Raw genomic sequence first — 12878 nt, forward strand, 5'->3', positions numbered from 1 at the left:
ACTGGACCAGCCTGCTGGACCAACCTGCTGGACCAACCTGCTGGACCAACCTGCTGGACCATTGCTGAACCAACCTGCTGGACCAGCCTGCTGCACCAGGACCAACCTGCTGAACCAACTGGACCAACCTGCTGAACCAACCTGCTGGACCAGCCTGCTGAACCAACCTGCTGGACCAACCTACTGGACCAACCTGCTGGACCAACCTGCTGGAACAACCTGCTGGACCAACCTGCTGGACCAACTGGACCAACCTGCTGAACCAACTGGACCAACCTGCTGAACCAACCTGCTGAACCAACCTGCTGAACCAACCTGCTGGACCAGCATGCTGAACCAACCTGCTGAACCAACCTGCTGGACCAACCTGCTAACCAACTGGACCAACCTGCTGGACCATGCTGGACCACTGGACCAACCTGCTGGACCAACCTGCTGAACCAACCTGCTGAACCAACCTGCTGGACCAACTGGACCAACCTGCTGAACCAACCTGCTGGACCAACCTGCTGGACCAACCTGCTGAAGCAAGACAGAATGAGAGTGATGAGCTGACAATGGGTGGGACAAGTGGTGAAATTATAAAAATTATTCAAATTTAAAATAAAATAAAAATACTAGTAAAAATATATGTCCCAGCTCAAGGCCCCTTGATGCCCCCCTCACCTTATTAGTTGGTTATGTGAGTGATGTGATTTCCGGTAGAGGGATGACTGTTTCGTTCCCATGTCCTGATCTAGCCTACCTGCTAGCCTACCTGCTAGCTTAACTGCTAGCCTACCTGCTAGCTTAACTACTAGCCTACCTACTAGCCTACCTACTAGCCTACCTACTAGCCTACCTGCTAGCCTACCTACTAGCCTACCTGCTAGCCTATCATGCAGTTCCCCTTGCTTTTGTTCATCCACAATAGTTAGCAGTTGTTCATTTGGTAATTTAATTCCATCTAAAAATGTATTTCCATCAACATGCACATAATTGTAAACGGGTTTAGGCTACATTTTAAATGCACTAGAGAGAATACAAAACGTATAGAATTCATCTGCAAATGTACCACATTCAATAGAGTACCACAGTATGAGTCATACGACCCATAAAACCTAGCGGTCAAACAGGGAAACGGTTCCAATAGTTTTTCAACAGTTCATTTTTCCCATAGGGGATTTGAGAAATATTTTATATAATGTCTGTTTCGTGTAGGCCGGTGTGTTTTAATAACCGTGTACATCTCTCTGGGACAAGGTGACCGTTACCAATATATTCTCCTGTCCCCCCCTGTCTTACATGCTAATTAGCTGCTAATGTAGCTATCATAAAGAACTACAAAATGCCATGATGATCTGGACAAGACTGACGAATCGAGGCAATTAACTATCTAGTGCTAGCTAAATGTAGAAATGCATAAATTGGCTACATTTCTTTAAACGGCACTATTCTGTGAACTGTCTTGTGTAAGTTTTAAATTGACACAATACCTGTTAGCAAAGGTGTCAGCTAGAGATGACGTGCAGGAGCTTGCAGGGATTTGTAGTTTTGCATGATGTCTACTTTGATGCTAATTAGCATTTTTTTTTTATTCTGAGATTCAAATCAGATAGAGCCAAATATATTGATAAAAGTCACATTGTCCCAGAGAGATGTAAAAGCTTATTAAAACGTCATGTCAGAATGAGCCTACACAGCCCTTATTTGAAGTGCCTCTAAAATTCTCTATGGGGAAAAATGAATGGTAGAAAAACGTTTGGAACCATTTCCCTGTTTGACCACTAGGTTTTATGGGTATTATGACAACTCCTCTGTGGGGCTCTATGCAAGACTCCTCCAAAAATGGGTGTGGCGGAGGGCTAGACACACCTTAACTTCGTATTCCCATGTTCGATTCGCACCCAACCCAGACATCACCGGAGAGCAATGGGTTAAAGGAGGCTGCGCTGCCCAGCATTTCATCAGATCGAGACTCTTGTTTCAGGGAACGAGAGTTTCAACTTGGTCCTATCGTCTGCCTGTTCGCTCGCTGCACCGCGCATCACTAGTAGTCGACTGTTGTAGCGTACGTAGCCTGGCTGCTATCGTTTTTCTTTCTGAGCCAAAGCTGAGAGGGAAGGTATCCACCTACCACTGAGACACATCTAAGCATGGATGCTCTGAAATCAGCTGGAAGAGCGATTATCAAGAGCCCCGGAGTTCCGCGGCACACATGGGGCACCTCCAAGCACGAAAGTAAGTCCATAGTCAAATTCACACCGGTAAAGACCATATATCGATGCAAAGAAACGGAAAAATTAGGCGATGGCACAATGCAACGAGACTAGCTGTCACAAGCAAAGGAAAGCACTGACAATAGGCTGTCTATCTTGTTCTATTGTCACCACTCTTGTTGGTATAGAAACTAAAGAACAGTAGATTCTGAGGTGGTGACATTTGTGTGTTATAGAAAACAATTGGTCGCAGTATACCTTTTATGAATTGCAATTAAGTAACGTTGTTTTTAATACCCGTTTATCTATCAATAAATAATAATAAAATATAGCCTTTTATTTCTCCCAATGTGCATTTATTTTTCCCAGGTCCAAATGCTACTCCTATTATCTGTTTATGTAAGTCTGCACACTCATGTGAGGAATCAATTATTTAAGCAAGTCGGCCTTTTCTAACTATGCTAAGTATCTTAATAACTAGACAATATATATTACTGTTGCTGTCTGAATTCATAAATATCAATAGACAAACTTCTATTTTTAGGATATCATTGACTCCTTGGTTTCATATCCTATAAGGCCTATAGCTATTCTTTGTTATGTGAAATTCACAAGTGTTCCCTGTCAAGTTAAATCCCAGTGGAACAATGCATTTCTCTTCCGCTTCACAATTCCCAGTGGGGTTAAAAATGCCTGTCAACTCGGTCCAGTCTGTAGAATACAGCAGGTTATAGAATGTACAATATCCTCTCTTGATGAGAAGAGAAAGGTCAGAGAGACAGGCCAGTAGGGGAAGAGAGGGAGGGAGAGAGAGAGAGACAGGCCAGTAGGGTAAGAGAGAGAGACAGGCCAGTAGGGGAAGAGAGAGACAGGCCAGTAGGGGAAGAGAGAGAGAGAGAGAAGGGGAGAGAGAGAGAGAGGAGAGAGAGAGACAGAGGGAGAGAGAGAGAGACAGAGGGAGAGAGAGAGAGACAGAGGGAGAGAGAGAGAGACAGAGGGAGAGACAGAGAGACAGAGGGAGAGACAGAGAGACAGAGGGAGAGAGAGAGAGACAGAGGGAGAGAGAGAGAGACAGACAGAGGGAGAGAGAGACAGACAGAGGGAGAGAGAGACAGACAGAGGGAGAAGACAGACAGAGGGAGAGAGAGAGACAGAGGGAGAGAGAGAGAGACAGAGGGAGAGAGAGAGAGACAGAGGGAGAGAGAGAGAGACAGAGGGAGAGAGAGAGAGACAGAGGGAGGGAGGGAGAGAGAGAGAGACAGAGGGAGGGAGGGAGGGAGAGAGAGAGACAGGCCAGTAGGGTAAGAGAGAGAGACAGGCCAGTAGGGTAAGAGAGAGAGACAGGCCAGTAGGGGAAGAGAGAGAGACAGGCCAGTAGGGGAAGAGAGAGAGACAGAGGGAGGGAGAGACAGAGGGAGGGAGAAACAGACATTATTTACCTCACTTGCTTTTGCAATGTTAACACATGTTTCCCATGCCAATAAAGCCCCTTGAATTGAATTGAATTGAGAGAGAGACAGACCGAGCCATAGAGAGAGAGACAGACCGAGACAGAGCCATAGAGAGAGACAGAGACAGACCGAACCATAGAGAGAAAGAGAGAGAAAAAGAGGCTGTGACTGACAGTTGGTCTCTGGCTCATGGCAATGCTTGCTGCTGTACGCTGTCACTCTGAAGTGTGAAGTGTTAGGTTGAAGAGTCTCTCCCTGGGCGAGAACACTTCTTCCTAAAAAACCAAGTCCATATTATGGCAAGAACAGTTCAAATAAGCAAAGAGAAATTACAGTCCATCATTACTTTAAGACATGAAGGTCAGTCAATACGGAAAATTTCAGGAACTTTAAAAGTTTCTTCAAGTGCAGTCACAAAAAAACATCAAGCGCTATGATGAAACTGGCTCTCGTGAGGACCGCCACAGGAAAGGAAGTAGAGCTACCTCTGCTTTAGAGGATACTTTTAGAGTTAACTGCACCTCAGATTGCAGCCCAAATAAATGCTTCACAGAGGTAAAGTAACAGACACATCTCAACTAGATGTCGACCGACTAATCTGGGTATTATTTCAAGTTTTCATAGCAATCGGTAATCGTCATTATTTGTATGCCTATTATGGCCGATTACATTCAACGAGGAAACTGTGTGGCAGGCTGATCACCTGTTACGCGAGTGCAGCAAGGAGCCCAGGTAAGTTGCTAGCTAGCGTTAAATCTTATTTAAAAAAAAAAAAAAAAATCAATCACTAGTTAGCTACACATGGTTGATGATATTACGAGGTTAACTAGCTTGTCCTGCTTTGCATATAATATAAAGAGAAATCCTTGAATGAGTAGGTGTTCTAAACCTTTTGACTGGTGCTGTATACTCAGGCTGCATCCCACTTGTCAACTCTATTCCCTATATTCAACTAAAACTGTTCATTCAGTATTGTTGTAGTTGTCATTGGGGAGGCAGCGTTGCCTAGTGGTTAGAGCGTCGGACTAGTAACCGAAAGGTTGCAAGATCGAATCCCTGAGAAGACAAGGTAAAAATCTGTCGTTCTGCCCCCTGAACAAGGCAGTTTAACCCCACTGTTCCTAGGACGTCTTTGAAAATAAGAATTGGTTCTTAACGTACTTGCCTAGTTAAATAAAGGATCAATATAGTGCGTTACCTTTGGGAATAGGGTGGAATTTGAGATGTAGACTTAAAATTTTATTTATTTTTCATTTCACCTTTATTTAACCAGGTAGGCTAGTTGAGAACAAGCCCTCATTTACAACTGCGACCTGGCCAAGATAAAGCATAGCAGTGTGAACAGACAACAACACAGAGTTACACATGGAGTAAACAATAAACAAGTCAATAACACAGTAGAAAGAAAAAAATAGATTATGTGCAAAAGGCATGAGGAGGTAGGCGAATAATTACAATTTAGCAGATTAACACTGGAGTGATAAATGATCAGATGGTCATGTGCAGGTAGAGATACTGGTGTGCAAAAGAGCAGAAAAGTAAATAAATATAAACAGTATGGGGATGAGGTAGATTGGGTGGGCCATTTACAGATGGACTGTGTACAGCTGCAGTGAGTATGGTACAGCGCCAGTCTAGTTAATCAAACCAGTTTCTGGATTAACAGTCATAAATCAAACATGATTTACTGCTACGAGAAGAATATTTTTAAAACTTTAACCCCGGAAGCCCGGGTTTCAGATTTTGATTGAATATTGCACCTAGACAATTGCAAATCCTTGGCAGACTGACTGACTGAGCTGACTGAGCAGACTGACTGGGCAGACTGACTGGGCAGACTGACTGACTGGGCAGACTGAGCAGACTGACTGACTGACTGAGCAGACTGACTGACTGACTGAGCAGACTGACTGACTGACTGAGCAGACTGACTGACTGACTGACTGAGCAGACTGACTGACTGACTGAGCAGACTGACTGACTGAGCAGACTGACTGACTGAGCAGACTGACTGACTGAGCAGACTGACTGACTGAGCAGACTGACTGACTGAGCAGACTGACTGACTGGGCAGACTGACTGACTGACTGGGCAGACTGACTGACTGACTGGGCAGACTGACTGACTGAGCTGACTGAGCAGACTGACTGACTGAGCTGACTGAGCAGACTGACTGACTGAGCAGACTGACTGACTGGGCAGACTGACTGACTGAGCAGACTGACTGACTGGGCAGACTGACTCATTTCACAGTTAGAGACAGAGCCTGTGTCCCAAATGGCACCCTATCCCCTACATAGTGCACTACTTTAGACCAGAGATTTATGGGCCCTGGTCAAAAGTAGTGCACTACCGAATGGCACTAGGGTGCCATTCGGTATGCCAACAGAGATGTGATGGACAGCCAGAGTGTCTTTGAAACCAACGCAGTATAAATGAATTCTTACATTTAAATGTGAGCCTGAGGGGTTTGGATATGCTCCTATTGGATTAATATTTTAATGATTCCCTAGTGTGTGTGTGTGTGTTTGTGGTGTGTGTGTGTGTGTGTGTTAATGCATTATGTCCATAAATTAGGACACTAGCTGCCATAGTGACTAGTTAGTCATCTGGTAGTTAGGGACCTACCGGCTGGTAGTTAGGGGCCTACAGGCTGGTAGTTAGGGGCCTACAGGCTGGTAGTTAGGGACCTACAGGCTGGTGACTGCGTTGGGCCTTGAGGACCGTTAGAGCATCCAGATGTCTAAATCAATCATGTATTTTTGCTAACAGGGTGTAATTGGTGCCTTCAAAAACTGGCACAGGCACCATGTTTGGTTTATATAAACCATGTCTGCATTACGAAGATTAGTTAGTGATTAAGTAATACGAGAATATATTATCCACACACCATCATCACCATTCAGTAGAATTATGAAACAGGGATTCGATCTTGCAACCTTTCGGTTACTAGTCCAACGCTCTAACCACTAGGCTACGCTGCCTCCCCAATGACAACTACAACAATACTGAATGAACAATGAACAGTTTTAGTTGAATATAGGGAATAGAGTTGACAAGTGGGATGCAGCCTGAGTATACAGCACCAGTCAAAAGGTTTAGAACACCTACTCATTCAAGGATGTTTATTTATATTATACGCAGGACAAGCTAGTTAACCTCGTAATATCATCATTGTGACTGGATGAGGGCTGTGACTGGATGAGGGCTGTGACTGGATGAGGGCTGTGACTGGATGAGGGCTGTGACTGGATGAGGCATTGTGACTGGATGAGGCATTGTGACTGGATGAGGCTTTGTGACTGGATGAGGGCTGTGACTGGATGAGGCATTGTGACTGGATGAGGCATTGTGACTGGATGAGGCTTTGTGACTGGATGAGGCATTGTGACTGGATGAGGCATTGTGACTGGATGAGGCTTTGTGACTGGATGAGGGCTGTGACTGGATGAGGCATTGTGACTGGATGAGGCATTGTGACTGGATGAGGCTTTGTGACTGGATGAGGGTTGTGACTGGATGAGGGCTGTGACCGGATGAGGGATGTGAGCATTGTGACTGGATGAAGGCTGTGAGCATTGAGACTGGATGAGGCATTGTGACTGGATGAGGCATTGTGACTGGATGAGGGCTGTGACTGGATGAGGGTTGTGACTGGATGAGGGCTGTGGGCATTGTGACTGGATGAGAGCTGTGACTGGATGAGGGCTGTGAGCATTGTGACTGGATGAGGGCTGTGGGCATTGTGACTGGATGAGGGCTGTGACCGGATGAGGGATGTGAGCATTGTGACTGGATGAAGGCTGTGAGCATTGAGACTGGATGAGGCATTGTGACTGGATGAGGGCTGTGACTGGATGAGGGTTGTGACTGGATGAGGGCTGTGGGCATTGTGACTGGATGAGAGCTGTGACTGGATGAGGGCTGTGAGCATTGTGACTGGATGAGGGCTGTGGGCATTGTGACTGGATGAGAGTTGTGACTGGATGAGGGATGTGAGCATTGTGACTGGATGAGGGCTGTGGGCATTGTGACTGGATGAGAGTTGTGACTGGATGAGGGCTGTGACTGGATGAGGGCTGTGAGCATTGTGACTGGATGAGAGTTGTGACTGGATGAGGGCTGTGACTGGATGAGGGCTGTGACTGGATGAGGGCTGTGAGCATTGTGACTGGATGAGGCATTGTGACTGGATGAGGGCTGTGAGCATTGTGGCTGGATGAGGCATTGTGACTGGATGAGGGCTGTGAGCATTGTGGCTGGATGAGGCATTGTGACTGGATGAGGCATTGTGACTGGATGAGGGCTGTGACTGGATGAGGGCTGTGACTGGATGAGGCATTGTGACTGGATGAGGCATTGTGACTGGATGAGGGCTGTGATGGGATGAGGCATTGTGACTGGATGAGGCATTGTGACTGGATGAGGGCTGTGACTGGATGAGGCATTGTGACTGGATGAGGGCTGTGAGCATTGTGACTGGATGAGGGCTGTGACTGGATGAGGCATTGTGACTGGATGAGGGCTGTGACTGGATGAGGCATTGTGACTGGATGAGGGCTGTGAGCATTGTGACTGGATGAGGCATTGTGACTGGATGAGGGCTGTGATGGGATGAGGCATTGTGACTGGATGAGGGCTGTGAGCATTGTGACTGGATGAGGCATTGTGAGTGAATGTAGCTGGGTTCTGGCACATAGAGAAGGAGAGCTTTAGGTCTGCATTATTTAGCAGAACCAGGGTGGAGGAGAGACAGACACACACACAGAGACACACACACACACACACAGAGACACAGAGACACACACACACACATACACACAGATACACACACACACAGATACACACACACACAGAGAGAGACAGACTCACAAAGTGACAGCTAATGTCCAGAAGCTACTTAGCTCTTGTGGGTTTGGAAGGAGGACTGTCTTTCTGTGCCAGTGTGTGTGTGTGTGTGTGTCTCTGTGTGTGTGTGTGTCTCTGTGTGTGTGTGTGTCTCTGTGTGTGTCTGTGTGTGTGTGTGTGTGTCTTTGTGTGTGTCTGTGTGTGTGTGTGTGTGTGTTTTTGGTGAGTGTGTGGGCTAGTGATGTGTCAGAGGTGTCTGTTGGAACCATAACAAGGTTTAGCATGGCTGCTAGCTACAGAACGTGCCAAAACAGACAGTCTATTGGTGTAAATCACATGCTTATCTCTCTGTAGGGCTATACCTCACTGTATGTACTGTACTGTCCAGCATTTTTAGAGATTCTTTTTTTTTCCACAGACAAACATGTCCTACTAACCTTGTGCATATATAGAGCCTGGTGACACTGTACAACGAAAGTGGGACTTGAAAAGGGGCTGGTGTAAAGTTGAGTCGGGAGAAAGAGAGAGACTGCTACGGCTGCAGTAGATGAGACTTTGGAAAAAATACAGAGAATCAAAAAACATGTCCTATCACAGCGACCATATTATTTATGGAGGGCCCAGTTGGAGGGCCCAGTTGTAGGGCCCAGTTGGAGGGCCCAGTTGGAGGGCCCAGTTGGAGGGCCCAGTTGGAGGGCCCAGTTGGAGGGCCCGGTTGGAGGACCCAGTTGGAGGGCCCAGTTGTAGGGCCCAGTTGTAGGGCCCAGTTGTAGGGCCCGGTTGTAGGGCCCGGTTGGAGGGCCCGGTTGGAGGGCCCGGTTGGAGGGCCCAGTTGTAGGGCCCAGTTGTAGGGCCCAGTTGTAGGGCCCAGTTGTAGGGCCCAGTTGGAGGGCCCAGTTGTAGGGCCCAGTTGGAGGGCCCGGTTGGAGGGCCCGGTTGTAGGGCCCAGTTGGAGGGCCCAGTTGGAGGGCCCAGTTGTAGGGCCCGGTTGTAGGGCCCGGTTGGAGGGCCCGGTTGGAGGGCCCGGTTGGAGGGCCCGGTTGTAGGGCCCGGTTGCAGGGCCCGGTTGCAGGGCCCGGTTGCAGGGCCCGGTTGCAGGGCCCCGTTGCAGGGCCCGGTTGCAGGGCCCGGTTGCAGGGCCCAGTTGTAGGGCCCAGTTGTAGGGCCCAGTTGATTCTGAGTTAAGGCATATACTGTAAAGTCTATATGTGAAAACTATGTCTCAGATGCAGACTTTCCCATTTCCCAAACTCACTTGTTTGGCCTTTAAACTTGCACTGCTTGAGCTTTGAAATCCACAAAGAAAGGAAAGGGGGTACCTAGTCAGTTGTAAAGGGAAAGGGGGGATACCTAGTCAGTTGTAAAGGGAAAGGGGGGATACCTAGTCAGTTGTAAAGGGAAAGGGGGGATACCTAGTCAGTTGTAAAGGGAAAGGGGGATACCTGGTCAGTTGTATAGGGAAAGGGGGGGGATACCTAGTCAGTTGTATAGGGAAAGGGGGATACCTAGTCAGTTGTATAGGGAAAGGGGGATACCTAGTCAGTTGTATAGGGAAAGGGGGGTACCTAGTCAGTTGTAAAGGGAAAGGGGGGATACCTGGTCAGTTGTAAAGGGAAAGGGGGGGATACCTAGTCAGTTGTAAAGGGAAAGGGGGATACCTAGTCAGTTGTAAAGGGAAAGGGGGATACCTGGTCAGTTGTATAGGGAAAGGGGGGGATACCTAGTCAGTTGTATAGGGAAAGGGGGGATACCTAGTCAGTTGTAAAGGGAAAGGGGGATGCCTAGTCAGTTGTATAGGGAAAGGGGGGGATACCTAGTCAGTTGTATAGGGAAAGGGGGGGATACCTAGTCAGTTGTAAAGGGAAAGGGGGATGCCTAGTCAGTTGTAAAGGGAAAGGGGGATGCCTAGTCAGTTGTATAGGGAAAGGGGGGGATACCTAGTCAGTTGTAAAGGGAAAGGGGGATGCCTAGTCAGTTGTATAGGGAAAGGGGGGGATACCTAGTCAGTTGTATAGGGAAAGGGGGGATACCTAGTCAGTTGTATAGGGAAAGGGGGGTACCTAGTCAGTTGTAAAGGGAAAGGGGGGATACCTGGTCAGTTGTAAAGGGAAAGGGGGGATACCTAGTCAGTTGTAAAGGGAAAGGGGGATACCTAGTCAGTTGTAAAGGGGGATACCTAGTCAGTTGTAAAGGGGGATACCTAGTCAGTTGTAAAGGGAAAGGGGGATACCTAGTCAGTTGTAAAGGGGGATACCTGGTCAGTTGTAAAGGGAAAGGGCGGGATACCTAGTCAGTTGTAAAGGGAAAGGGGGATACCTGGTCAGTTGTAAAGGGAAAGGGGGGATACCTAGTCAGTTGTAAAGGGAAAGGGGGATACCTAGTCAGTTGTAAAGGGGGATACCTGGTCAGTTGTAAAGGGAAAGGGGGGGATACCTAGTCAGTTGTAAAGGGAAAGGGGGATACCTGGTCAGTTGTAAAGGGAAAGGGGGATACCTGGTCAGTTGTAAAGGGAAAGGGGGGGGATACCTAGTCAGTTGTAAAGGGAAAGGGGGATACCTGGTCAGTTGTAAAGGAAAAGGGGGGGGGATACCTAGTCAGTTGTAAAGGGAAAGGGGGATACCTAGTCAGTTGTATAGGGAAAGGGGGATACCTAGTCAGTTGTATAGGGAAAGGGGGGGGATACCTGGTCAGTTGTATAGGGAAAGGGGGGATACCTAGTCAGTTGTATAGGGAAAGGGGGGGATGCCTAGTCAGTTGTATAGGGAAAGGGGGGGATGCCTAGTCAGTTGTAAAGGGAAAGGGGGGATACCTAGTCAGTTGTATAGGGAAAGGGCGGGATGCCTAGTCAGTTGTATAGGGAAAGGGGGGGATACCTAGTCAGTTGTATAGGGAAAGGGGGGGATACCTAGTCAGTTGTATAGGGAAAGGGGGATACCTAGTCAGTTGTATAGGGAAAGGGGGGGGATACCTAGTCAGTTGGAAAGGGGGATACCTGGTCAGTTGTATAGGGAATTTAACCCAACCCCTCATTTAACCCAACCCCTCTGAATCAGAGAGGTGTGTCTTCCTCATTTAACCCAACCCCTCTGAATCAGAGAGGTGTGTCTTCCTCATTTAACCCAACCCCTCTGAATCAGAGAGGTGTGTCTTCCTCATTTAACCCAACCCCTCTGAATCAGAGAGGTGTGTCTTCCTCATTTAACCCAACCCCTCTGAATCAGAGGTGTGTCTTCCTCATTTAACCCAACCCCTCTGAATCAGAGAGGTGTGTCTTCCTCATTTAACCCAACCCTTCTGAATCAGAGAGGTGTGTCTTCCTCATTTAACCCAACCCCTCTGAATCAGAGAGGTGTGTCTTCCTCATTTAACCCAACCCTTCTGAATCAGAGAGGTGTGGCTTCCTCATTTAACCCAACCCTTCTGAATCAGAGAGGTGTGTCTTCCTCATTTAACCCAACCCCTCTGAATCAGAGAGGTGTGTCTTCCTCATTTAACCCAACCCCTCTGAATCAGAGAGGTGTGTCTTCCTCATTTAACCCAACCCCTCTGAATCAGAGAGAAGCTGTGGTGGGGGGGGGCTGCCTTAATCGACATCCACGTCTTCGGCGCCCCGGGGGAACAGTGGGTTAACTGCCTTGCTCAGGGGGCCAGAACGACAGATTACTACCTTGTCAGCTCGGAGATTCGATCCAGCAACCTTTCGGTTACTGGCCCAACACTCTATGTCCATTGGTATAGAGAGAGACTAGGGGAAATGTTATTTAGATAGGGAGAGAGTGGCACTAATCATTCTGCTGCCTGTGAGTCTGATGAATGACGGTACAGGAAGTGGGTGACACCAGACTGCTGTGCTCAGTCTCAGAGAGTAATAGTGAGGGTATGTGTCCCAAATGGGCCCCTATTTCCCTATGTAGTGCACTACTTTTGACCAAGGCCCATAGGAAATAGGGTGCCCATTGGGACACGTGAATAGTGAGGTAGTGCATCTCCTGATGAATGCTGACAGGAGTTTGGTTCCCTCCCAGCTGACCTCTGTTAAAACAGTCTTACACTAGCTATCATTGTATTATTCCTCCGCTGTAATGACAGCAGGTCAGAGGTTAAGTATCCTGTTGAGGTATTTCATTATTTAATTAGTCTGAGCTTTACTGTCATGGTTATATGTCCTATGACCTGTAATGTCACGGAGGTTATAACTCCTATAGTCTGACCTGTAATGTCACGGTGGTTATAACTCCTATAGTCTGACCTGTAATGTCATGGTGGTTATAACTCCTACAGTCTGATCTGTAATGTCACAGAGGTTATAACTACTATAGTCTGATCTGTAATGTCATGGTGGTTATAACTCCTATAGTCTGACCTGTAATGTCATGGTGGT

General features: G+C 47.4%; 1 protein-coding gene across 1 annotated transcript in view; it reads left to right on the forward strand.

Moving 5' to 3' along the window:
• Positions 1–1942: 1942 nt before the first annotated feature.
• Positions 1943–12878, forward strand: part of si:dkey-71h2.2 (low density lipoprotein receptor adapter protein 1) — a 162919-nt gene continuing 151983 nt past the window's right edge. The window contains exon 1 of the mRNA XM_052523345.1: positions 1943–2220. Coding sequence (XP_052379305.1) covers positions 2136–2220 — 85 coding nt within the window. The 5' untranslated portion in view covers positions 1943–2135. The remainder of the gene's footprint in view (positions 2221–12878) is intronic.

The sequence above is a fragment of the Oncorhynchus keta genome, chromosome 8, assembly GCF_023373465.1.
Source record: "Oncorhynchus keta strain PuntledgeMale-10-30-2019 chromosome 8, Oket_V2, whole genome shotgun sequence".
Lineage (NCBI taxonomy): Eukaryota > Metazoa > Chordata > Actinopteri > Salmoniformes > Salmonidae > Oncorhynchus > Oncorhynchus keta.